At 38.7% G+C, this 27,790-nt stretch overlaps 1 protein-coding gene across 2 annotated transcripts; it reads left to right on the plus strand.

The window, feature by feature from the left end:
* AZI2 (5-azacytidine induced 2) lies at positions 1–27,721 on the plus strand. 2 transcript variants are annotated; one of them, XM_075143382.1, is made up of 9 exons: positions 1–198; positions 10,844–11,073; positions 13,490–13,615; positions 13,927–14,026; positions 15,772–15,920; positions 18,731–18,792; positions 22,002–22,121; positions 26,496–26,643; positions 27,021–27,721. In XM_075143382.1, the coding sequence occupies exons 2-9, from the start codon at positions 10,849–10,851 to the stop codon at positions 27,054–27,056; spliced, it is 966 nt and encodes a 321-aa protein (XP_074999483.1). In that variant the 5' UTR covers positions 1–198; positions 10,844–10,848; the 3' UTR covers positions 27,057–27,721. The 2 variants fall into 2 exon arrangements, with proteins under 2 accessions (XP_074999483.1, XP_074999482.1); XM_075143381.1 differs by lacking the exon at positions 26,496–26,643 and having other exon boundaries at positions 22,002–22,117.
* Positions 27,722–27,790: the final 69 nt, after the last annotated feature.

Here is a 27,790-nt window from a genome sequence, read left to right on the forward strand (position 1 = left end):
TCCTCGAGCGGCGGGGGGCGGGGCTGGCGCCCCGGGAATTTCCCGCGGTGGCGGAGGCCGATACCGCGGCGGGGCCGGCGGGGCGAAGGCGATGGGAGCCCGAGGGGGCCCGAGCGGGGACCGCGACGGCCGGCGCTGCCTCTCCGCCGGGGTGACCGCTCCTTACTGACCCGCCTGGCCCGAGCAAGGCCCGGAGAGGTTGGTCTGGCGCGGGAGAAGGGGGCTGCCGGGGGCACGTCGCTGTGGGCGGCTCCGGCCCCGCGGCCTGCCCCTCGCGAGGGGTAGCCGGGGGTGCTGGGGAGCTTCGTGCCCCGTTGCCCGGTGGAGCGGGAGCGGTTCCCCCTGGGGACAGAGGCGGTTCTCGCCGATCTTTAGTTTTTCTTCTTAAAATAGAGCCGTTCTCGTGGGAGGAGCAGGTTGGCAGAGCCGTGCGCGGTGTCCCTGCCGGCTCTGCCTGTACAGGCCAAGTGTCATGGGGGAGAGTGGGGCATCCCCCGCTGGGGGACGGTGGGCATAGCTTAAAGGTACTGCTAACGAGTCGGGAGTGGGTCTCAGGTCGGCAATAAAATAGCCAAAAAGCTGCACCTAATTGAGCTGAAAAACTCGGTGAGTTCTTAAAGCAGCAATTTGTGCGTTAGTACAGGGGAGCCTGGCAAAGGAAATGAACAAAGTAGGATTATTGGCACGGGATGTGGAAACAGAAACACGGCAAAATGCTGGAGCAGACTGGAATACAGGTGTTGCAGGCCCTGTTGGTTCGGAAGAAGGGAGTACACAAGAGTGTTGAGATAGTCTTATACGCTGGTGATGGTTTCAACTTTTAAGAAATTACAGCTTTAAATCCTGGTGTTTCACCCGGTAGGGAAATTACTCTGATCTCCTTAAATAAACCTGTCCCCCAGCAACTTACAAGTGAGAGTGGGTTGGGCTGTAAACTGTTCCAGTAAGTGGTTTTAGGAGCTTTTGCATTTCTCGAGGAATCCCTTAATTCCCCTGCTGTCTTACACTGTGTGTGTGTGTGTGCAGCAGAATCGGCATACTGGAAGCCAGCTCTGGAACAAGGGGGCTGAGGGGAGGATTGCTGTCATAACAGTCAAGTCTGCTCCAAACGTCAGGTGCTCTTCTGAGACAGCGTTTTCTGAGAAGTGTTATTGTGGACTACGGGAAGCGTTTAATTTCCTGTATATTGGTGTGTGATCAAATGCTGCTACTGCTAATAATACCGGTTATCTGTTAGCACATGTATCCTGGAATTTTTATCATAGGAACCAAAACAAATCTAAGATTAGTACTACATTTTGTTCTTTGAATAATTGGTATTTTATAGAAGAACTTGTGTCAGAAGTAAGTGTTGATCAGATGATTGCACTATAACAAGTAGGAGACTATTACCCCAAATTCTAAGCACAATTTTTGAGCCAAGAACTCTGAGTGAAGTCAGAAGGCAGAAAACACTGGTTGAGTGAACTCTAGATCAGATTATACAAGGGTTTTAGTCATCTCCCCCCCCAAAAACCACATTTTTTTCTAAAATTACTTCTCCCTCCCCCCCCCGCTCCAGTCCTTGTATGCTACAGTTTACAGTTCAGAAAAGTATAAAGTGACAATTGCCAGGATACAAGCTAGATTATGTTTTACAATGAAAATTAAATAGTAAAAGGTTCTTTAAAAGACCAAGGGGGATGAAGTGACATCTTTGTGCAGCAAAAATGGGTAATAAATTAGAGATAATTTTAAGATTGCCTAAATTTCAGCAAATATTCTGATTTGTTTTTCAGTATGTCTGTTTTCTATGTGATAGTTAAACAGTGGAGAGAGTGTGAAATTATGAGGTCAAATACGTGAACAAACTGTATTTAGTATGCTCAGTGTGGACAAATAGAACAAGTTCATCTCACAATGTTGGAAAAACTGTACATGAAGTTGTAAATCCAGTAACATTTGTTCTTATGATATCGATAGAAGCATTGAATTGAGGATTGTGCGTTATGACTGGAAAATGTTAAATGAGGGATGTCTACTTAGGAAATTGAAAACTGCCCTGGAAAAAGTGCAGACCCGTTACTGCACATGCTATCAATATCTGATTTCTTTAGAATAGATTTTGAAGAAAATAGTGAAAAGGTAGAAATAAATGGGATAAAATACAGTGTGGACTTGCCTTTTGATACATGTTTTCATTCTTTCACAGGTATTTTCTAAACAGAGGAAGTCTAGATAGAGAGTCCATATTCAATAAAATGGGTACAGTGGCAGAGATCCAGTTTGTTAAACTGTTTGTTAAAATGGCGATGATGGGATTAATACAAGAGTCAGGCTGGTAACTAGCTTGGTAGCAATGGTGGGTTCTGCTGAGGGGGAGTTTTAGAGACTCCATACGTGTGTGATTTATCCACAATCAACTTTGCAATCAGTCTTATGTTTTTGTTATATGTTTATACTATAATTGCATTAATTAACTATTATTTACATGATTATATAATATTTTTATCTGGAGTTCTTAGTGTATAAAATGGTAGATGCTACTAAAATTTGACAATATATTTGGGGAGAAGTAGTGAAGTTTGAGAAGGGAAGTGAAGCGTAACTAACTTGAATATTCAAAGTCATCCACTTACAAGCTGCTATCGGGAACTTGTGTTCAAATGAACAGGTTTGTCAGAATCATAGAACAGCCCAGGGTGGAAAGGACCTGGAAAAGATCATCTGGTCCAATCTTTTGTGGAAAAGGGAACCTAGACAAGATTATCTAGCACCCTGTCCTTGCACCCTTGTGGCTTGCAAACCTCCAGGTGTTATGTTAGTGAATTGCAGGGTGACCAAGGGGCCATCAGTGCCACTCAGTTTAACTTGCCTTTTAATAGCTGTGACAGGTGAGGTGTGTTTCCAATTGAATTAAAAGTTAATGCAATTATACAAGGCTTTCTTAATACCTTATCACTGAACTTTTGAACTTAGTGAGCATGAATTAATCTGACAGTTGAATTGAGTGGGAGGAAACTTACAACTGGGAGGTAGGACCTACTGTTTGTTTTACTAAAGAAGATTTTAAAAACCCCAAAACAAACCCTCTTAGCTTTCGTAAATAGTTGTTCTTTATAAACATTTTGAAGTGGGAAGGAATGAACACCAAAAAAGTGTCTATTAAAATAATATTCAGTGTTAGCATGAGAACGTATGGGTTTTTCAGTAACCTTTGAATATACTTATATTTGGTGCTAGAAAGGTTTAACAACCAGAAGCATCTTGCTCCTACTTGTGTTTTTTTGGAAGTATTGCTTCTAATTATTTTCGAGATTAAATTTAATAGTTTAATAAACAGGATTATATGATGTTGAAAGGACAATATTTAATTGACTGCAACTTTGGGTTTTTTTTTTCCCCCCTCTCCTTTTCTGATGATAGTTGTCAGGGAAAGTGGTTGTTGTGACAGCATCCACAGAAAGGCAAATTGAATACATTATGATGAGGATGCAGAGGGTTTGCAAATTAGTGGTGAAGATACTGAAGTATGAAACTGTTCAGAGAAAGTAAAGTTTACCAAGCACCGTTGTCATAAAATGAGCTTTTTAGTACTTCTCTGGTTCTTGTGAGAGTAGATTACTTATTGTAAAAAGCTTGAGATTGAAAAATTGCCTGTTGTACCTGAGGAGATTTTGCTTGGCTTCTCTAGCTTAACCCCCGCTAGATGAACTACAGCGATCTGGTTTGTGAGCTTAGAGACAGTGACTTTCCATTTCCTGGAGGCCGCAAGGCGGAAGCGATTTGGAAGTCTGATTTAGCTGATGTGCTGACGTGTTTCTGAAAGAGCACCAAGTGTGCTGGGGCTGCAGGGCTGTGCCCTTGTACACATGGACTCTTGGGGAGTGCTGTGGGGCTGTGGACTTTGCCCATACGGAAGGATAAGCAGTGGTCAAAGCTAGCAGCTACTGAGATGCATGTATGCAGATTTTTTTCTCTAAAAATGGAGCAAGTATCTGTAAAAAGTGATGTCTCTGTGGAACAGACTGTTTACGACTAGAATCAAAGAGAACCTAAGATTTCTGAGGGAGAGATGCAAAATGATAGATATTTAAAGAGACTGTGTCTTATACTCCATACACTGTGTGGAGTTTTTGATGCTGACTGCAGGAATTCTTTATTTTTCATTGCTGTGCTGGTGTGTCTTTTAAAAAAAGAAAAAAAAAGCAGTACAACTTTTCTGAAATTAAGGTGAGGGCTGCAACACACTCATTCAGGATTCCTGTGGATCAAAGGCATTTCTTGAATTTAGTATTTTATTTTTATGTCTACATGCATATATACACCCTTCTATGTAAGGCAAGGTAAACCAGTACAAAAATTATACTGTTATTATTAACAGCTGGAGACTGTTCATACTACCATTATGAAGTCAAACCCCTCAAGTCTGGAAGGTAAGCAAAATAAAATGGTTCAGACTCTCAGTAGCCTTGAAAAAAATCAGGAAAATACCATCTTGAAATTATTTGCATTTGACATTTGGAAATATTTTGAAAACCGTTCTATTCTCTTTCAAATCAAAAGATGGGGCAAAATGGGAATCTGTGTGATACTGGGAAAAATTTAATGTAATCCTGCTTTTATTCTCTCTCCTCCTGATCCTAGAATAAGATTAGCATTTCAAACTACAGAAATTTGTTTGTGCGGTGGTCTGTTTGCTATTAGAGCCTCTGCATCCTGTGTTCCATCCTATGTAAAATGTGTGTTATATTTAACTACATCCCATGGTGTTAATGACTAGTATTTGTAAAGCTCTATGAAAAGAAAAGCTATATTTCTGCCCAGCATTAGTAAGAAATGGGAAAACATTCTTACTCTCAAGATATTTAATATATTAAATCAAAGCTGTTCTATAACCTACATTAAGCATCAATGAACAACAGAAGTGGTTTCTGGAAACCATTCTTTTCTACAGTATGTGAAAGAAAACTTAAGTGGTGCCTCTCTTCAAACTTGTGTGCTTATAAACGGTGGACATAATTACTCCTGCTAGAACTTAATATTATGTCCTGTCAACAGTGTATTCGGGTTGTTTTTGTTTTTTTTTTTAAACATTAATTATTTAATACAAACAATTATACTATTCATTTAATGCATTTATTTTTGGAAGTAAAGATTAAAGTCCTTTTAAATAGGCTGTTTCATGTGCAGATCATTGTAAAAAAAATACATAAATGTAAAATGTTTCTTTGTCACAGGCAAAAGTATTAGGGAGACCTTTCTTGGGATGGGATGTGCGGTAAGTGGGATTGTAAAGCTTACTTTAAGTAGGCCGAGATGGACATCAATTGTCTTCATAGACATTAACTTGTCTGTATATTACTTTAAATATTTTAGTGGGGAATCTTTCATTTTAACTGGTTACTCTAGTACAGATTATCTCATGATTTGCAACTCCAGAGAGATCAAAATGCACTCAGGTGCTTTAGAGTGACAGCTCTGGGGCGTTTGCAGCAGCGCATACAATATGAATTGGAGAAGCCAAACGGAATAAAAGGCGGACAGAGGTCTGTGGTTGGACTCAGTAATTACAGCCATCCTGCAAGCCCTTCTGGGACTGCCAGATTTGAGGAGTCATAACTTGTGGGATAATCTAATGCATGTATTGTGTCAGAAAGCACTTCTTTGATTGTTGCTTACAGTTCATATTTTAAAACGATGTAATATAATACTGGAGAAACTAAATTTTGATTCCTGTCCTTAAAGAGTAAAATTAAAGGCTACAGCTGTAGTTGGGGATTTCTTACAGATATAGCCCCATTTTGTAAGGTTTTGTCTTCTAAGAGTTTCTGTCTGTCGCTTTAATATCATGAGAGAGCTTCTTACGGAAAAGGTAGTATTTGTGAGCGTGCTTTCTCTTCTTTTTTTTTTCTTTTTCCTGACAGCACAACAAAGAGCTGGGTGAACTGTGCATTTCGCCATGACCTTTATAGAACTGCTGATCTTACACTGTTTAACTGCCAGGTTTTATTCTTCTATGAGCTTATATCTTTTATTGGCCTTTTCATGCGGGCTTAGCAGATGCTGGAGAAGTAACTTTGCTTTTTTTTTTTTCCTTTGAAAATACTTCAGAAAATTTTTTGCAGCATAGAGATAAACTGTTCGGAGTTTTTTGTTTTCTTTTGATTTTTAGGCTGTGTTGATTTGTTTGCTTATATTTAGCACTGCTGCTCTAATTTTTCTAATGTGACTTTTTCCTCATGCTCATCTAATATTACTGCAGTTAGTCGTGCATATATTATAACTCACTTTTGCGTCATCATGCACCTATCCAATACAGAAGTCATAGCACTTTTTTTTTCTTAAGAAATGTCTTATCATATAGTTCTGTAGACCGTGATATTTGAAACTTTTTGAAATATGCAATGAAAAGAATATTCAGTAAGCACAGGTAACAGACTGATGTTTACCGATAGTTAACTGCTAAAATTATTTGTATCGACTCATACCTGAGATTTGATAAATGCATTTTTTCTTCATTTTTTTCCTCTTCTAGGAATTTTTTACAATTTTTGCAGTTCGTTAAAAATTTAACTGTGGGTTTGTAGAGTAACCGTTATGGGAGAAAATGGGGAGCTGTTTAGAATAAAATATGTAAAGAGTTTTCCTTTCAGATTGACTGACAATAACATCATGAAATCTCTTAGATATCACAGTGGCTTGTTTATTCTGTGAAGAAAAGGTGCATTCGTTTTCAAGAGTTGTGCTCCTTTCCAAAAGCAGAAATGTCCTTTAAGAGTTAGCGGAAAAGCTCAAATTACCAACAGCTTTCTGTTTTCTGAGGGTGTACGCTATGGCTTTTTGAAGTGATCTTATGCTAAACTTAGAGTAATGTAAATATTTTATTACTATATTTCCTTCCTGTGATGCTCTAAAATTCTGGGTAAATGGGTGTTCAGTGGCATTCAAATTTCAATTTATGTAAATCTGTCCATTTATTTGAAAGTGGTGTCTGTCTGAAGTCTCGGTTTTGTTTCCATGTTGTTGGGCATGATGACAATGGTGATTTGAATCATGTTTCTTGTAAAGCTGAAACAACTACCTTTTTGTAGTCGTAGCAGTGTAATATGGTATGTGGATATTATTAATACTTTATGTTAATAGAGATAATGAAAGATAAAAATAAAGTATATACAATGTGAATATTGTGGTGATTTTCCCTTCTTGACAAGCTGTTGAGCTTCCAGTACAGAGAAGCATAACTTTATTTATTTTTAATAATTGAAGCAAAAAATTTTGAAATTACACAATTCCTTCTGAATATCCCACTTACTTCATTTAAGCCTGCGTAAGGTGAGTGGCCACTTTCCCCTCCAAAGTGTTACATCATCAGATCTGTTCTTTAAAGGGATGAGCCGAGAGGAAGGTGTCTTATTTGGGTACCTGTCCCTCAGGAGAAGCAGACTTTTATTTTGTGGGCAGTTTGTCGTCACTTGGTTGCAATAAGATTAGTCAAAAATGTGTACATCAGGTCTTTCTGAAACAGTTATCTTATGTGCAGGAATTTAGAAACAAGCCCCTTTGCATTATGTGGAATTACATGCTTGTCTTCTAAATAGCATCCAGTGCTGGCTTAGACAGCAGCATTGGAAATCCGGAGTTGAATAATCCTGTAAACTACATGAGATCTTTCAAATAAAAAAATGTTAGTGTAACTAGTCCTCTTAGTAGGTGTGGGTTAAGTGTGTACCTGGATTTATAAAATAGTATTTGTGTATGCTGAGTCTTATTTGGAAGGTCTTGCTCTTTTGGAAGCTCATCAAGGCAGTAAGTTTTATTTAGCAAAATACAGAATAAATATGGTCTCATCTTCTGATGTCTCCTGTTTTCCCTTATTACCATCTCCTGGTGGAACTGATGTGTGCAAGAAATAGGGAATGTATGATGCTCAAGTTTAGGAGCTATAGGAAAGGGTGGGGATAAAGATGTATTTTATGTACAAGGTCACACAATCTGCTGCTTTCTTCAAGAGGTAATGATAAGCTGTAACACTTCTTTAATGACATGTGAGTCTAGTGTTCAGAGAAAAAAAGATGTGTTGCCTTGAGAAGGCAAGCTCTTGGAATTTGATGAGATGGGTGAGAAGACTTGCAGGGCCCTTTGTAAAACGGGGGAGAAAAAGCTAGTATGTTATGCTCATCTTAGAAGGCAAAATGAGCAATTCCTTCAGTCAGTTAATGCAGTTTGAATAATGTGCTTTTGGTCAAGGTCACCTTGTGCATGGACTGTGATAGAGAGCAGTATCATAAGTCTCAAATTGATGTAGGGGATATGGTTTGTTAAGATTTGTTGTTTAAAGTTAGGTAACTAACAGGTGTTGTGTTTGTAGGTGTGTAGATAAATTGTGTATCTTGAAAGTATTGTTAGGCTCCAGTAAGCAGTAACCACGGAAACGGAACAACCTTATAAGGAAGGAAAGGAACAGTGAAGAGACATGAGATTCCTTGGTTCGAATGATGTAGATGGGTTAGGAATGCTTCATGAGTAGATAGGCCGGACATTCAATAGATAAAAGAACCTTGAAACTTTGTACTTTACGTTAATTAATTGGAGAAGCTAACCTTGTAGGGTTGATAGGGAAGGTATACTGGAATAAGCTAGCTTGTTACAAGTGAAAAACATGTAAACTAAGCCAAGGGACTAATGGAGCATGCGTGAAGACTGAGTTCAACCAGAGGGCACCGTGATGAAGACTATCGACGACCACCAGAGGACCCCGAAAGACCACCAAAGAACACAAGGGCGCATGCGTCAGGGACATTTGCATATGTTAATGAATTCTGGGAAATAACATGAATATTTAGATTCTTTCTCGGAAATGTAATGAATATGTATACTCTAATTGCATTTAACCCCTATGGTTACGTGATTTGGCACGCACACTAGGTGGAGCGATCCCCGGTGCGTCCAGCGCTGCAATAAAGAATACCTGCTTTCTAAAACTCTAAATTGAGTCTTAGAGAGTTTTTCGGAGACTACTTTGTTTCAAGTGATATTATTCTTGCAATGAAAAGAAAAGCCTTTTTTTGCAAGGCTCTTTCTACTTAAGTGTGAGGCAGAGCAACAAGCAAGGGAAGCTTAGGCTACCTGTTTTGTTAGAATACATCAAACAGTATGCAAAGCATCTGTTTGCCTCCTGAAGATAACCGTTAAAAGGACTTCAGTTTTGGTTTGTATTTTTTTTGTCTTTTTTCACTGTTGCAACTCCATTGCTGTCTATTTAGTATAAACGAACTGTCACAGTTTTTTATCATGTTGTCTAACTGGCTTGGAGCAAATTGAGACAAATATGGTAACAGCACTGTTGTTCAGCTATAGCTGTACTACAGCTCTTCATAATGCTGCTTTTCCATTGCTAGCACGGTGAGAGAAATTTAACCACGTAGATAAGCTCCAGGGTGTTGATCCCTTTACCTCTTAGTATCGCTAAACAAATGTAAGTCTAGTTTGAATTTAAATAGCAAATACATATTGGAGGCAGTGATGATTGTGGCTGTGGGTTTTTCCCCCACTGATGCCTGTCTTTCCTGCTAAGTTCTGCTGATCAGGTCAGTTTTCTGTTGAAATAACTTTTTCCTGCAATACTAACTGTCTTCATTATGCTCATTTCTTTCATTCCAGCATTTCTGTTGGTTCATTAGCTAATCATCAGGAACCTAAGGATTTGTTCAAGGGGAAAAAGTAAAAATAAAAATCTGCTTTTGGTAGAAGTAGCATCAGTCGTTTTTTTAGGGGGGAGGAAGAAATGTAATCAGGTACTGAATAGCATTTGTTAATATTGCATATAAATGCAAGGAATCTTGATCTTCATAACTAAACAAGAATGAGCTGTGTCCTTTTTTGTTTGCTCAGGTTTGGTTTTGGTTTTTTTTGGGGGGGGGGGGGTTCATTTGTTTGTTTTTAAATCAAACCCCTGAACTTGTTCCTGGTATCTAGTAACATTAAGGAAAATGCTGTTGGAGCTTTTCCCTTAAGACCTGGAGTTCAAGTAAGTAATGGGAGTTTTTTAAAGGTGCTGTTTTCTTATTGGATGTTTTGCTGTGCCTAAATGATGTGTGTTGTAACAAAAACCCAATCTAATGGTTACTTTGCATTTGTCATTCAGGTGGATTTGCCTAGTATTTTAGGGTGATACTTTTCTTACGGTGAGATTATTGTCAGTCTTCTCCATGCACGTTGAGGCAGATCATGTTACTGAGTATGTTTTCATTCTCACCATATTTGCAGTCAAGAATTACTGTAGTTGTTGTTCAGCAGGATGTTTTCTACTGTGACCAAGTAAAAAATAGCTACTCATGCAGCCTCTTTAAGGACTAATGCAAGTGTACCTTAAGATTCCATTTTAAAGTTTGGGAAAAGTATAAATATTTGCATTCAAGAATGAAGGGAATTTGGCACTTATGCTCAGGAACCACAGTAGTTAGTCAATTTCTTGCAACTATAATCTCTTTTACTGCTCAGTGCTGACTTGCAAAAACTCTAATACAATATTCCTTTGGAGTTCAGATATTTGGTACCAGCCAAATTCTAGCATGGTGTTAAGCCTTAATAAAAATTAATTCGGGGGTTCATAAATCTGATGTGTATTCAAAATGTTTTTATCAAGTGACAGTGAAAGATGATTCTTTTCTAACCAGCATATTTTCAATGTAAAATGAATCTCAGGATTTTTCTGCAAGATTAAGATATTTCCTGGTTATTCAGTCTTGTCATACTTAGACAGAAACACCCTGCAGTATTATTTTGGAAGGCTTTCAGACCCGAGACTCATGATGAATTTGTCTTTGTGAAAATTTTGCACTCCTATCTGTCTTTTTAACAGCTGTCATGGAGGAGTTGGTAGAGGATGACATCTGTATTTTGAACCATGAAAAAGCAGACAACGCTCATAAGAGAGACGGGGAGATTCCTGTTTCATCTTACAGTGGAGATGAGTCTGTTGCCTCACACTTCGCACTTGTCACTGCATATGAAGATATCAAGAAACGACTAAAGGAGACAGAGAAGGAGAACTCCTTCTTAAAAAAAAGAGTGAGAATTCTAGAAGAGAAGGTAAGAAAAAAGTCAATTTACCAGCTTCTGGTAGCAGCTACTTTTTTGCTCCTGGCTGGATGGCAGAGCAGATGGATAAGTATTTAAAATAGATACTTAAAATAATTTCCAAGTTAAAAAGTTTTGATAAATTGTTTTACTTGTTTAAGTGAAATACAGTTTGTTCCTCTGGTAGTCTAGTTAAGTCATACTGGGATTTTTGATTCTTACTGGACACGTATGTGAAGCAATGCAGTAGTGCCCTGCAAAGACACTAGCTTTGATTCCGAAAGACATGTAGTTTCATTGGATCGTTACTGTATTTCATCTACCCCTTTATGGTGTTTATTAACCTGGGCACATGTGACTTAGTATTGTTGAATAATGAGGTGCCAAGTCTATAAATTGCCGGAATCCAGGAACTGTCTATCAAAAGAATCTCTTGGGCTCAGCAAACCGAAATGATAAGGAATAATTGGTTGATAAGAGTATCCGGCTAGGTCTAGCTAATAGCAGTCTCAAACATGAAATACAAAGTTGCAATGCTTAACATAGGGGTGTTGCCCAGCTATTTTTTGATGCAGTAATTCTGAAACATAAAGGAATGTAGGAATTTGTTTTATATGCAGTTTCTCATGGCCTTGGTCTAGTGAAGTTCATTAAAGCTAAAAATTGACCATGACAGGCTTTTCTCCCCTAGTAAGGAATGCTATTGTGAAACGTATATCCATTGTTCAGTAGTGAGTGTCTTTGTACTGCAGAAGGTGTTGACTTTGATAGATTGCTTTCTTATTAATAGAAGAGAGATTCTAGAGTTAGAGCTGAGACATTTATTAGGACTTAGTCCTAAGTATGTGTTACTGACTCTTAAAAGCTTACAAAGTGTGTATTATTTTGTGGCATTGGAATGAAGAGGTTGAGTCACACTCGGTACAATTTTGAAACGCTTATTCAGGAATGCTTGATGACTATTTTGACAGGATTGACTTTCTGTCAAAAGGCAAAACTTCCTCAGCACTTTCTTTATATAAGGTCCTGGGGGTAATGGGGATAGGAGTAGAGCTCTAGACTGAATATTCTCTGAACCATGCTGAGCGTAACATCTTTTACGTGGTTACTCAAAATGAACAGGACTTGATGATCTTGACAGTCCCTTCTAGTCTTGTGTCTTCTGGTTTGGCCTGGTTCAGCTTAATTGTCTTGAAGATGATACTTTTGTTTTTCATAGAGAAAACTTTTGTTTTAGTGCGTGAATACCATAAAAATGTTTCTATGAGAGAGGGGCATTGAGAAGGCCTACACTGTTAAGTAACAGAACTGACTTTCCGTCTTTGTTAATGCCTAGTAAAGCTGCATGATAAAAAATAAATGGGGAGTTACCCGTGTTGAGTTTTAAATTTCAAAGTGTATGGAAACTTCCAGAAAGTTTGGAAAGGCTTATGTTCTATCTGAATGGCTTTACTTGGGGGAGGAAAATGTAAAGGACAAGACTTAAAATGAGTAGTACACATACTTTCAGGGTCAATACAAAAAGCAAAGGGCAGAAACTTCCTATTTTTCTGGCTTGCTTTCCCATACTTTCTTTCAAGCAAACACCTAAAAGAGGAGATATTTAAGGTAGATACATAACGGTCATGTCTTTGATTTTTTTTGTTGTTGTTGTGTAGCTCTTAATTTTTAAGAAAATGTATATAAATCTGTTGCAAATATCTACATTAGGTACAGTGAATGTGTTTAAATGCCTCAATAATTTAAAGCAAGTGTGCAGGATAAACAGAATGAAAAGGATAATGCAGTACTTAGTCAAAACAAGAACTTTCTATACGGACAGATCTAATTTGATGTAAGACTTCTCTTCTTGCTGTCTTATTAAAAATACTGAATATGTTTTAACTGTGCTCCCCTCTTTCTGACAATCTAGTTGGTGGTGTTTATTCCCCCTTGCTTGTCTCTTGCCTTAGCAGGCAATGAGATAGTGGTGACCTGGAAGTTAACAGTTATTTGTAAAATAATTCTGCTTTGCCTTTTCTCACATAAACACTCTGAAAAAAATCTTTGTTTAAATTACGAGTCATTAAAAAAAATGATGTTCATTTTCCTCTTAATTTTCTATATTTTGTGTCAGAGCCTGGAAAAAATACAATTAAAAGGTTGTCAGTGTGAGTAATCAAGACTTATGGTTTTTAAATACTCATAGCAGTAAACTAGCAAGCATTAAGTATGGTTAGAGATTGCAGAATTTGTAAATGGCCTTTGTTGCTCTTTTGTAAAAAATTTTGGTCCATATCAATGTATTTCATTAATTTATTTTCTAAACTAAAAACCAAAACAAACTGTTATTTTAATGTTGCAGACTGTACTATTGCACTTTTTAAATTTTGCAGTTCTCAATATAACATATGAAACTTCTTATTTCTCTTGTTTGTTAAACTTTTAGCTGCTTGGCTCCCGACTGGAAGAGGAATGCAGTTCAGTTGGACGTGAACAAGTAAATAAGGCATACCAAGCCTATCGAGAGGCCTGCATTGACCGAGATAATCTGAAAAGCAAACTGGATAAAATGGTATGCCTTTTTAAGTAATGACTTAAATGCATGTTATATAAGTACTGCATAGTTAGTAAATGTTTACTGTTGCTGAAGGTCTGTGGTGTTTGTTTTATCACATCACTTTTTAAAGTACATGATGATACTTTATGTAGGAATAACAAAAGTATCTCAATGTTATTACCAGGCTAGGCTAATGCTAAAAAAAATCAAAGCAATAGTCTTCTTGTTTTGTTTTGCTTTTTTTAAAAAAAAAAAAGTTGAATTGTCAGATATGATAGAAAAAAGCTTCACAAATGGTTTCTCCCCCCCACACCTTCTGAAAATAGGTGAAAGAAAGTGCGGAATCCTTGAAAGCCTTGAATGAACAGTTGCAGTCTAAAGAAGTAGAGCTGTTACAACTAAGAACTGAAGTGGAAACTCAACAAGGTATGCATTTGGTTGCTTCCTCTTAAGGTATGTTGACTAGTCTTAGTGGTTATATTATGATCTCAGGGCATGAAGAGGTTTAACCCTATACAGTGGCTAGGTAAGAGAGGAGTATACTGCAGTGAGATACCTTGAGCTTGTATATGTGTTCATTCCTGTAAATGGTGACATGTTTTATTATCATAGATGAGGAGCTCCATGGTAAAGATCTGAGGCTGTCGTGTTCTTCCACTGTAGGTTATTTAATAATTTGAGAAATGTTCACAACCTGACAGTTTAATAGGCTCGTCATGTACATCTCTGGACCCCACCACCTTTTCCTCAGAGTGGGGCAGGGGCATACTTGTTCAAGTATCAAACGCTATCCAGTTGATACCACTTTCTCTGGTACCTGCAGATGATCTGGTATATTGCTTTATTTCACTGTTGGGATATGACAGATACAAGAGGATCTTGTATAGCAACAGCTGCAGTCGACAACAGCTTTTTAAAGGGCTGGGGAGTGAGGAAAGGTAGGAAGATGCTGGTTGTAGAGAGCCTGGTGGAAGGAGGGAAGAGAAACGGTGTACCCTGGCAATTCCAAAAGCCCGAATCCAGCTTCTGTTACTGCCATTGTAAAGAGTGCTGTGTAGATGATAGGTATGTAAAATAAAACACTATGGAAGAAAAAATAATCTTTATTAATGTACTGTTACAAAAAAAGAGAAGAAGAAAATGCCATCTATGTAAAGTTAGAGATATGGACTGGACTTCAGATTCTGTACAAATGCAGTCATTTGAAGGGTGCTTGTAAGTGTTGCTGTGCTTGATTGGATTACTTTGCGAGAGGACCTCAAGCATGTAATGCACTCCTTCAACTGCAGAAGTTTTTAAACCTAGAAGAACAAACTACATGTAGTAGTAGTAGTATCATTGTTGACGACATCATGGTTTAAGGAGGTAAGAAGTGCAGAGTTTATAAAGAGAGCTCTGAAAATGTAGTGATTTCAAGCCTTATTTAGTAATCAATTTTACTCATAAATGGGCTCCGAGTACCTTGTTTAGGAAAAATCAGTGTAGCTTAAGGTTGTTTAAATTGTTAGATCCGGAAGTGAGCATACCATGTAGTTGAAGACTTGGGGGTTTTCTTCCTGTCATGTTCTTTCTTTTCTTGCTGTCTAACCAGCGTCCTACTACTGATTTGATGCTAGGATCATCTTAGGTTGCTGCTTAATAGCGACCGTGTGAATTTGTTCTGTCTAATAAGACTTATGTAACTTCTAGGCTTTATCCTTTTGTTTTGATTGTATCTTTTGTAGTTCTGTTTGGAACTTCTTTATATAAAACTCGGGAAAAACTTAGGGTAAATTACCTAACGATATAAATCTGAGGGGGGGAAAAGGCTCGTGTTTTCAAAGCATGTAAGAAGTATGCAAGTTGGTGTATATATCATGCGTATTTGCCATTAACAGATCTTTGTATTTCCAGTGCCTTTTTATGCTGTTACTTCCTTTTTCTTTATGTAAAACCTCCAGTGCATTCTTGGAAAGTAGGGCTCCGTACTTTAAACTCAGAAAATAGACTACTACTTTGCCAGCAACTTTACCAGCGTTACTATTTCTGTGTTGTCATAGACAGCAGTTTCTTCAGAATGTACAGGTTAATGTTTTTGTAGGGCATGGGCTGGTTGAGGTGAAACCTTACATATTGAGTTATATTTCTTGAACTGAGACTGAAATCTGATTGTCTTGCTTGTCTTCTTACAGTGATGAAAAATCTGAATAGTACTCAGTCCAGCTGGGAAATAGAGAAGCTGAGCAGTGACCTGAAAGTGCATAGTCTGGAACAGGATCTAGAAAAGCTCAAGCAAGAGTGCAGCAGTCTCAGAAAGGAGTTGCAAAAATCCAAGCAGAAGGTGCCTTTATTTTTAAGGAATTTTTGTATTACTAGATTTGACTGTGTTATAGCATTATTTTAAATCCCTTGTTCAAGCAAAATAAAGAATAAACAAAGAGATATAAAGTATACAATTGAGTGAAAGATTAACATCCCAGTAAAATTAACCTTAAATATTCTGATAGACTGGTTTGTTTCTTGGAAATAGTACACTTACATAGGTGAGATTTCCCAGCCGTTGCTCACGTAACAACAGAAAATAAAGCTTTACAATTTCTTGTAAGTAGCCAATCAGATCGAAGTGTTCTATCCTGGTATTTGTCTTGGGCTGGACTTCTTAGAAAGTTTGGGCAAAACCTGGTTTGTTTTTTGGTTTGGAGTGTTTTTTGTTTGGTTGTGTTTTTTTTCTTTTCTTTTAAAACAATAGAATGCTTATGTTAAAAGATACCATGAACTTTGTTTAAGGAGCTCTAGCACTTTTCTTTAGGGTAGTTGCATGAAGCTTGTCAGGAAAGTGGATTTTTGTAACAAGGTTTCCAGAATCTTGCTATGCCTCTTTTAGCCTGGGGCAAGTGTCTGTTGTGAGGGTCTCATTGTGTAACGTAGGTGTGGTTAGGATCTCAAAAAGGAAATTAAGATAGCTTAACAGTAATAAAATACATTAAGTTTAAAAAAAAAAAAGTCTAGTGCATGCTTACTGCTTTACATAATAAAAGGTACAGTCTCTAGGACTCTACAGTCACATTGGAGTTACACAATAAATTTAAAAGATTTAAATGTGATTGTTTGAAGAGGCAGACTATTTTAGGTTCCTTATGGTCATTAATCATTATGAGTATGTGATCTTGAGTCACATGATATTTGAATGAGCCAAGATTGAGGGTATGTAAGCCTCGCAGATAGAATCCTTGCATGGCCATCATCTGCCTTCAAACAGGATTTGGTTTAATTGGAATTAAATTAATTCGGTTAAACATTTGGAAATGTTTCTTTGGCTCTTTTTCCTTTGGGCACATTTACATTACTACAGAAATGTACTTTTGAAGCACATCTCCTAATCACCACTGCCTACTGTGCCTTGCATTTCGGAGCAGTCAGGAGCATGGGAACTGGATTCCTTTTGGGTGAAACTAAGAAGATGCACTCCAATCTCTCCTGGGCATTCAGGGACCAGACTAGAGCTAGCCTGGAGTGGAGTCCTTCCCCCTGCTGCCCTCAAAGCACATATAGTTGGGGTGTTGGGTTCTCAGCACTGAAAGCGTCTCTACAGACCTGCTGCTGTCATGCCACGCTCCTAGCTTACACAGACAGGCTTACGTGCGTCGATTGTCTTGTCTCAGGTTTAGTCTGTGTTTTTTCCACTAGGTGGGGATAAAGCACGGTACCTGGAAGGCATGTGAGGTGTTTTGTTAACTTCCATTACTGTTGGTTGTTGTTTTCACTTGTATCTGGAATTCTTTTAGGTGTTTTCAATAACTTGTAAATTCTGAAGGCATGCTGTAACTTGTATGCAGTTCTGGTGCCTTCAGGTAGCTCTGTAGAATAGAGTAACAGCTATATAAATAATTGAAGATTGCAGATTGTATTGAGAGAGTGAATGTTGCTAGAAAGAACAGACTAAAATAGCAGTTGTAAGGAATACTAGACATGGCACTGTTTAAATAATGCTTCTGCCAGCAGCTTTTGTTGCAAAGAACAAATATAAGAACAGCTTTTTTCTTTTTTTTTTTTATATAATTTCTTCTTGATACTGGTAACTGCTTAATATAGGAAATAAAAAGGTACAAGTTTTCAAATGTGGGGTAATATAGCGCGACTCTTTTTTTAATTATGAAGTTGAATCTCTGATGGGTTGTGGTGGGAAAGTCTTCAGCAGGGGGAAAAATTGTCAGGTGAAGTACAGGGAAATGTGATCAATGGGCAAGTCAGCAGTGTTTCAAACCCAACTGGTATTTCCGTTATTACTGTTTTTAATTACATTAGTTAGCATTTTCAGATGTTTCCCACCTTAGGCAAGTATACTTTCAATTTTTTTCTAGTTTTAGATATTCTTATTTGGGTTTTGCATTGTAGTTGATGCAGTGTATACATTATATTGACAAGTTGCTTGAAATGTATATAGGCTATCATGAAGCCGCAGTAACAAGTATAAAATTCATAACAGCTTTGGCTAGAGGGAATGATAGTAGGAAAGGAATATGAAGAGAAGGTGTATGGATGGGAACTCATCACAGGTGAGGGTCTAATAGGGACATGACTAACGAAGGGAGCACAATGTTCGATCTGTTAAACAGTCCTGTTAACTTCAGTGAGGCTGCTTGTATGCATAATTTTAAAGCAGTCTTTCACACTCAAGGGGTCATTTATGTGCTGTCATAAAAGTAACTTGTGGAAGTAAATGTATACTGAAACAGTTTGCTTTAAGTTAAAGGTCTTCATATACTGGGACAGGGAAAGAACAAGAGAAGACTGATTACTTTTTTCTGAATGGAAGTCAAAGGCCTTTCTCAATTTTTGCTTTTCAAAGAATCACAAATTCCGAGAGCTCAGCTGTTTTTAAAAAAAAAAAAAAGAAAGAGAAAGAGAGAGTATGGTGGTGGCTGAGCAATGCTTTCATATAAGTAGGTAGTTTAAGCATTTTTAAGTGGAAATTCTAGTAGAAGTCTTTATGTCCATTTTGAAAACCACTGCAGCCAATAGAAATGAAGACTACTTTACTTCTGAATTTCAGTATTAGCAAAGTTGTAGTTTTACTGCAGTATTTTCAGATGGAAGATCTGAAATCGTATGTTCATTCCTTCTCTATCTTCCCCTTGCTCTGTTGTGCAGGACCAGGTTCAAGACAAAAATCCATTAAATGGAGACCTCCTTCAAAGGCAAGACATCCAGAGGTATGAAAATCAAGTGGCTTTCATGTTTTATTTTTAGTTTACTGAGGGACAGTTATATGAACAAGTAAATATTCTTGCGGCCTGTTCAAATGTGTTATTTCAAATTACATAATCTAATTTCAAGTCTAGGTATACTGATTTAGCAGATCATTGTAATTTTTTTTTCTTTGTTACGTTGGTAGTCCAGGATGATGATGATAAGAAAACATTTACATCTTCAGATTGTTGAACAGAAAATGAAAGTTAAATTATCTTTTCTTAGTGCGGTGCAGTAATATTTCTACTAGAAGACATTTTAAAGGATTTTTTTTTAATATTGAGGAGCCATTGTGTGACCTATTCAAAAAGAAATAGCAATTTTCCAGAAAAATGCTAAAATATTAGAAAGCATTTGTTCTCATTTTGCAGCCATTCAAATAATAATTGTGCTTATGATATAAACTCCTATATTATCCTGTGTTGAGTATGGGTGCTGTATTAGAATGTGTGCGTATCCTTTAATTCTTTATGCAAAAGAACAATTCATGAATGCATGAAAGTTCCCAAGTGCTCTGTCTTGCAGAAGTGAAATACTAACTGCATCTCTTATAGCCGGTTATGCCTGTTCATGTACTTACACGATTTTCCACAAGAGGGAAGAGTGGTCCTTCACAATGACAGATTGTTTAGTGTAATACCTTGTTGCTTACTTGAGTATTGAAGGGATGGGAAAGGAAATCGGTCACTAAAAGAAAACAGCACAGATATTTCTTTTCATATGTTCTCTGGTGTAATGGTGATAATATTGTACGCACTATATGCAAATTACACTTTCACCCTTCACCTTGACCGGATAGCTAGCTAGCTAACACTTTTTCATGTCGTTTCTGCTGGAGCTTCATAGTCAGTCTTACACACCTGAAAAAAGGTGTTATCTCAAGGTACAGCAGTTATCTCTTTGATCTTCCAGAGCAAATTTATTCCACAAAGTGACGTTCAGGTGGCAACCATCTGAATTAGCATATGTACAGTATTGTGTTTATTGTAATATGACATAAATAATGAATGTGTAATGTGTACTGAATATGTAAGCCCATCCAAAAATCTGTGGAAAAACACTTGGAAGACCTCCTATGCGAAACATTTGTTGTAGCAAGCAATTCTGCTGTTTATGGGAGATGGAGGCATTTGCAGTTAGTTAACTTTTTGGAAAGTAATTATTTCACATTTGTCAGCAGCCTGCAAATCTGACTTTAAATTCTTGGTTTGCAAATCTATTTTACTGTAGATTTAGATAGGCTATCATATTCAAGGTTTATATTACAGGTTAGAAGGCAGTATAGGATAAACTTCCACGCACATGGAATGCTTGCTTTTCAATTGCAAATTCCTTGAAAATTAGGCTTTGCAATGGGATTCTAGGTCAGTATCCACAAAAAAAATTAAATGGAATTCTGGTACCTGCATCCCTTTGCAAGATCCTTTTAAAAGCACTAAATGCACGTTACAAAGTTTATCTAAGCACTTTCCTTCTGGTTGGTGGCAGACACTGAGCTGTTCTTGGATTTACCACTTCTATATTAAATATTGGACAGTTTTGTTTTCATATAACTAAAGTTTGTTTGATCTTATTTTTGAGACCAAAACACATGAATAAATGAAGTGTGGTTGCCACATCAACTTAATTTTAAAACTGTCATCTTTTAAAAGTTCAAAGAGCCAAATGGATTCTGCAGTAAAAAGGCCACGGGTTTAGCTGAACTTCTTGAAATATCAGTTCTGAATATTTTAACTTTCTATCTATCAGAATTGCTGATACCTAATATATTACCGATTAAACTATCAGCTTCCTCTGTTCTTTACACAGTTTTTGAATCCGCATGTTTGTATTCTGGGGAAATATTTCTGTGCATAGAAGGAAGCTTAATTTCTTTGTTTTAAGGGAACTCTTTTAGCAATAACTTGCAGAACAGAATGATAGCTGTTTCTCAGAGTGCTTTTGAACACATTCATGTCTGATAAATTTCATGCAGGAGTGATCCTAAATTACTATTTTAGAGGGATAGAAATCTGTGTATATGCATGTTTGAAAATACAGTTGTTATATAGCTTAGTAGTTCTTAGTCATCTCAACAATAGTTGGAGGCACTCAACTGTTTTCAAATAAATGTCTTTTAGGTGAATATAGTGAGGAGGAAAGAAATATTCTGAGAACTCTCATCCATGACATTTGTCCTCAATAAATGTGTTTTGGTAGAATGTCAAGCATTAAAAAGAAATTAAATCATTGGTTTCATGTTTAAGTTGAAGTTACTGCATCCTTATGTCTTTGAACACTAAGTTAATTATTAATCGACATAAATGTGGTGTTCAGTGAGCCTTTTCTCGAAATTTTACCAAGAAACATATGGTGATGCTGATTCTTCGGATTTTTTTTTGTTCTTGATTTTCTTACCAGCTAATAACCTGAAACTTCAGTGTTGGAACAGTGCTGCTGCTGCTAAATATGTTTCTCATATTACGCTGTCTTATCAGAGAATAAATTGGGTTGCTATTTTTTACATTGTCTGATAAGGCAGTGTATTAACATAAATTAGATGACTGGAATATGAAGCAGTATGTTTTATATTTTAGTTTGGTCAGTTTGAATCTCAGGTATCTAGTCTGAATTCATTGTAGCAAAGTGAATGGTGTAAAGGCGCAAATACTGGTTTTGATTGAATATTTAAAATTATGATCAATTAACATTACTGGGATCATAACACATGATGGTGTGTGTGGTCATTTATCAGAAGCCATTCAAAGTTAATACTCTACCTTGTTTGCCGTCTAGTGTCCATTTGATATCTTTTTTTTAAAAGTGTTCCTTTGAGATTGCAAATTTTATGGGAAGACGGTTAGTTTCAAATAATGAAATTGGAGAATATGCTTCATATTGTTTTCCATTTAGGGAACTTGAAATTATTAGTATCATCTAGTATGTTAATATATAATACATTATATCTTGTAATATGCAAGAGTCAAATAAAAATATACAAAGATCCATCAGTTTAAGATAATTATCAGTACTGCTCAATTCATTTTCAATTACGGTACTCTAGCAAAATTTGCAGTGTATGTCAGGCAAAAATGATTTATTAACAGTTAACGCTTGATAAGCATGTTAATAGGCATGAGGGTGCTTTAGAGGTGGCAATTATTTAACTTTTTAAAAATTTTTGTTTTGAAAGCGTGCAACAAGCATATTGGGAACTGAAGAGAGAAATGTCTAATTTGCATCTAGTGACTGACATGCAAGCTGAGGTTCTACGAAAACTGAAAACAAACCCAACAGCAACCAAGAAAGGCAAGTCAGTGTTTGCAGTAACAGACCTTACAAACACAAACCGTTGATTCAAGCTGTACCATTTTAAAAAGAAACCAGCTATCATATCTTATCAGAATCTCATCAATTGAAGTTGATAAGCTAGACTATATTATGGTTCCAGCCTACCCATTTTTGGCTTTTGCTTCTGTCTCATACTGGTCAACTTCACACATAAAGGTGTTGCTGATGTGTTTTTTCTTCAGTACTGTATTCTGTTCCCCTTGTGGCTTTTTTCTCAGTCAAGTGTTGCTTATGTGCACAAGGCTGAGGTGTTAAGTTTACTCGTATTTGACCTTTTACCACAACTACTTCATATTAGAGGGGGAAAAATCTTTTTGCAAACGCAGTCTTATTTTCCCAGTATAGCATATATTAAAGTATTAATTTGGCAACATTTTTAAATCAGACTTTAATAGACTGAAATTCCCTTACGGTTGCATATTTCTTTATGTTGGCGTTCAGAAAAGTTGTCTTTATAGCAAAGTGCTATGCAAGATGACATTTTCTGAATGTCAAAATACTGGGATTGCAAAACTGCCTTATTTCCGCTGCTACATTGCAAATAATTAAGGGGAAAATAATTTCCATGTAAAGTATGTATAATTTCTGTGAGCAGTTCATCAGACGGTTCTTCTATTTCATACCTGTGTTTCTCTCAAGCCAAATGCTTTACGAGAGAGCGTTCTTACTCTGGTGGGACCAGACTATCAGTCTGTCTGTTTATTGCAGTGTTTGTTTCCTTTGTTTTCTGCTCACTTCAATTGTGGTATTCACTGGGTTCAAAATACAGAAGATGCCGGTGAAAGACGGTGAACTTGGTTACAATATATTGGTGACAGTCTCCAATGTCCCTGTCCACTGGAAGATTAAGACATTTTGTTTCCTAAAGGGCAAAGGGGTCCAGGAAGGCTGGACGTTCTTCAAGAAGGAAGTCTTAAAGGCGCAGAAGCGGGCTGTCCCCATGTGCCACAAGAAGAACGGGCGGGGAAGACGACCAGCCTGGCTGAACGGGGAGCTCTGGCTGGGACTCAGGAAAAAAAGGAGAGTTTATCACCTTTGGAAGAAGGGGCAGGCAACTCAGGAAGAGTACAGGGATCTCGTTAGGTCGTGCAGAGAGGAAATTAGAAAGGCAAAAGCCCAGCTAGAACTCAACCTGGCCACTGTCGTGAGAGACAACAAAAAATGCTTTTACAAGTATGTTAATGACAAAAGGAGAGCCAAGGAGAATCTTCATCCTCTATTGGATGCGGGGGGAACATTGCCACCAGGGATGAGGAAAAGGCTGAGGTACTCAACGCCTTCTTTGCCTCAGACTTTAATAGTCAGAGCAGTTATCCTCAGGGTACTCAGCCCCCTGAGCTGGAAGACAGGGATGACGAACAGGATTAAACCCCCCATAATTCAAGAGGAAGCAGTTAATGACCTGCTGCGCACCTGGACGTTCACAAGTCTATGGGGCCGGATGGGATCCACCCGAGGGTACTGAGGGAGCTGGCGGAGGAGCTTGCTGAGCCGCTCTCCATCATTTACCAGCAGTCCTGGTTAACTGGGGAGGTCCTGGACGACTGGAGGCTCGTCAATGTGACGCCCATCTATAAGAAGGGCCATAAGGAGGATCCGGGGAACTACAGGCTGGTCAGCCTGACCTCGGTGCTGGGGAAGATCATGGAGCGGTTCGTTTTGAGGGCGCTCACGAGCCATGTCTGGGACAACCAGGGGATCAGGCCCAGCCAGCACGGGTTCATGGAAGGCAGGTCCTGCTTGACCAACCTGATCTCCTTCTATGACCAGGTGACCCGCCTCGTGGATGAGGGAAAGGCTGTGGATGTGGTCTACCTGGACTTCAGTAAAGCCTCTGACACTGTCTCCCACAGCATTCTCCTAGAGAAGCTGGCGGCTCACGGCCTAGACAGGTGCACTCTTCGCTGGGTAAAAAACTGGCTGGACGGCCGAGCCCAGAGACTTGTGGTCAACGGAGTTAAATCCAGTTGGTGGCCGGTCACGAGCGGTGTTCCCCAGGGCTCAGTACTGGGGCCGGTCCTGTTCAATATCTTTATCAATGATCTGGACGAGGGGATCGAGTGCTCCCTCAGTAAGTTTGCAGACGACACCAAGCTGGGCGGGAGTGTTGATCTGCTGGAGGGTAGGAAGGCTCTGCAGAGGGACCTGGACAGGCTGGATCGATGGGCCGAGGCCAACTGTATGAGGTTCAACAAGGCCAAGTGCCGGGTCCTGCACTTCGGCCACAACAACCCCAGGCAACGCTACAGGCTTGGGGAAGAGTGGCTGGAAAGCTGCCCAGAGGAAAAGGACCTGGGGGTGCTGGTTGACAGCCGGCTGAACATGAGCAGCAGTGTGCTCAGGTGGCCAAGAAGGCCAACGGAATCCTGGCCTGTATTAGGAATAGTGTGGCCAGCAGGAGTAGGGAGGTGATCGTGCCCCTGTACTCGGCACTGGTGAGGCCGCACCTCGAATCCTGTGTTCAGCTTTGGGCCCCTCACTACAAGAAGGACATGGAGGTGCTGGAGCGTGTCCAGAGAAGGGCAACGAAGCTGGTGAAGGGCTTGGAGCACAAGTCTTATGAGGAGCGGCTGAGGGAACTGGGGTTGTTTAGCCTGGAGAAGAGGAGGCTGAGGGGAGACCTCATCGCGCTCTACAACTACCTGAAAGGAGGTTGTAGCGAGGTGGGGGTTGGTCTCTTCTGCCAAGTAACTAGCGATAGGACGAGAGGAAATGGCCTCAAGTTGCGCCAAGGGAGGTTTAGACTGGACATTAGGAGAAATTTCTTTACTGAAAGAGTGGTCAGGCCTTGGAACAGGCTGCCCAGGGAAGTGGTGGAGTCCCCATCCCTGGAAGTATTTAAAAGACGTGTAGATGAGGCCCTTAGGGACATGGTGTAGTGGGCATGGTGGTGTTGGGTTGACGGTTGGACTCGATGATCTTAGAGGACTTTTCCAACCTTAATGATTCTATGATAAACAGCTTTGATTGGCTTGGTGAGGTAATGATAGGATTCACCTCCAGGTCAATCACTGCCTCTCTCTGTGGCCAGCAGTGATTAATGATCACTCTCTGGTACTTGGTTGATAAACTATCAATGCATTTTGTAGACTTGGTCATGTTGTTACCAGGTGAGTCCGTGTTCCTGCAATTCTGAGACACATTTGTCACATAACTTCAGCAGAGAAAGTGGGAACTGAATGAACTGGGAACTTTAATCCTTAAGTCTGTCGAGGTTTGATGTGATCATGGAGTATCCTTCTGTCCTTATTTTTAATTTGGAGTTATCTGCCTTGCCACTACACAAGTACTGATTTTTCTCTTCGCCTACTTGGTGAACAGTCTGATTTTATGCAGTTGCTAATGCAGTTGTACATCCACAGCTATAAAAGGCATTATTGATTAATTCGGAAGGAATGGATTTTTGCTTTTTGCTCTGTAGGCTTTTTTCAGTAATTTTTTCAGAAGCATGTAAGAGTGGACAGGTTCGGTAGAAATGAAAACTGGTTTTATTTTTTGTTTACCTTGCTTGTCAGCCACACTTATGAATGCAATGCAGATATATCTGTGCTTGTATTTGTAGAAAAATCTTGGCTTATGCAAAACATGAGTAGAATTAACTTAAAACTTCTACTTCCTATACCTGCAGTACTAGCTATTTTACCATATACAAACTAGTTGCTGCTGTAAGAGGTGCATGAAGTCTGCAGAACACAATGTATTCATTGCTCTGTGTGTGATGTTAACGGTATCAGTTAACATGGATTCTACTTAGCTGTCATTTACGTATGGAGGCATTTTCAACAAATGTGTGTCCACTTATGGGTTTTTTTTACATTTTCAGTCCATTTTCAGTGTATTCCATTTTTTTTGAACTTCTAAAGGTCTGTAGACCTCAAATTGCTTTTTACACCCGTCAGCAGAAAGAGGCCAAATCCCGTTCCTTAGCAGGTCTTTCAGTTATGATGCCTGTGCTATTGGAAAATGCTTTCAGCTGACTCTTGCAGATTGGGTACCGCCTTTTAATTTTTAGTGACAAATGGTAGTTGTATTCTTTGACCAAGATACTGGCTCCTTTTTCTGTCACTTAAGAACTAACGTTACAAATCACAGTTCGTACTCAAGTTTCATAGCTGTTCCAGAAAACTACCCATAAGACGTCAGTTTCTTTAACTGCAGGAGTCATTACATGTTCATGTAAACTATTGGCCATCTGTTCAGATGTGTGTTGAAGGTGCAGCTCTTTCGTTTCAGGTAGATGCTGTTCTGTTTCAAAATTCTCCCCTTCCTAGCATGGTTTAAAACTTCCCTGGAATTTCAGAAGGCTGAACATTGCGGTCTGTCCCTTTACTTTCAGAAGTCAGACGACCGCGGAGCACAGAGAACCTGTGAACGCCATGCGTTTCCCCCTTACTGCTTCATGGACAGGGAGGATTCAGGTTCTTGGCAGCCTGAGAACACAACTTGTTAAAAGAACCAGTAGAGTAGGAAGAAGCATGCTGTGTGTAAGCAGTGTTCTGAATCTGGTTGATTTCTCCGAGTGCATGAAAATCCTCTCTGTTTCAGCATTCATTCCCGTCTTGTCAAAAAGATCATCAGTTCATTTGTGTTCAGGTGGGAACTGGGAGGTTTCCTTGGTGTTGGGTATGCTTTAGACATTGCAATTTCAGGATCTGTGGTTCATCTTGCAAACTCAGACTGAGGAGGTTAGTATGTTTGGTTCGTAACTTCTAAGTAGTTACTGAAGTAAAATATGGTCTGAAAATTCGTAGCTTGAAAACACTGGGTTTAACATACCTGCTATACTGTAGTACATTTGGAGTATATGAACAATGCGTTAGATAATGTCATTTTAAAATCTTTTTTTATCTTTTTTCTTCAGCTGCCTCTGCTGTACCAGTACAATGTGTTGACTTGAACATTTCAAAGCTGAATTTGACATCCGGGGTAGTCTATAAAAAACTCTCACAAAATGATAAAGTACTCTGCAATGCTGTGTCTCCCCCTCTGCCGAGAGATTTAAAAATCCCATCTGAAAGGGGGACTCTACAAGCATGGACAGATGAGAGACCTGTTCCAGCTGACGGCAAAACGTTTCAGGAACACCACTGTTGTGGAAAGAGCTCTCTGGAAGATAATTCCTGGGTATTTCCAAGTCCTCCAAAGCCTAATGAGAATGTGTTTTGGGAAATAAATAAAACAACTTTGCTAAACTGTCCAGCAGATTACCTGGATCAGTGTAATCAAAACTGTCTGCACAAGAGTTAAGCAACTTTTAGAATGAACTGAGGCATTTTTAGAATGGTTCTGAATAGGCACCTTAACGTTTGAACTTTGAAAGGGGGAAAACAAATTGCCTGAAATGTTGTTTATTTTTCATTCTAGTTCCAAAACAGAAAGACTGGTCTTCCTCTGCTGTAAATCAGGAGCAAGTTCCTTGAAGTTAAAGCTGTGCTGGTATAATGTAAATATAAAGAGATCTAGCATGGGGCCTAGATAGTCTTGTACTGCAAATGGCATACATTTGCAAAAGATGACACTGAAAAGTGAGTTCTTGGAATAAAACAAAGTAATCCAGTTCTATAGTTGTTTGCTATTTGTATGTTATCAAGAAAATACTTGGTATCCTGTGTTGAAAGTTATACCAGCTCT

Source organism: Calonectris borealis, chromosome 2, assembly GCF_964195595.1.
Source record: "Calonectris borealis chromosome 2, bCalBor7.hap1.2, whole genome shotgun sequence".
Taxonomy (NCBI): Eukaryota; Metazoa; Chordata; class Aves; order Procellariiformes; family Procellariidae; genus Calonectris; species Calonectris borealis.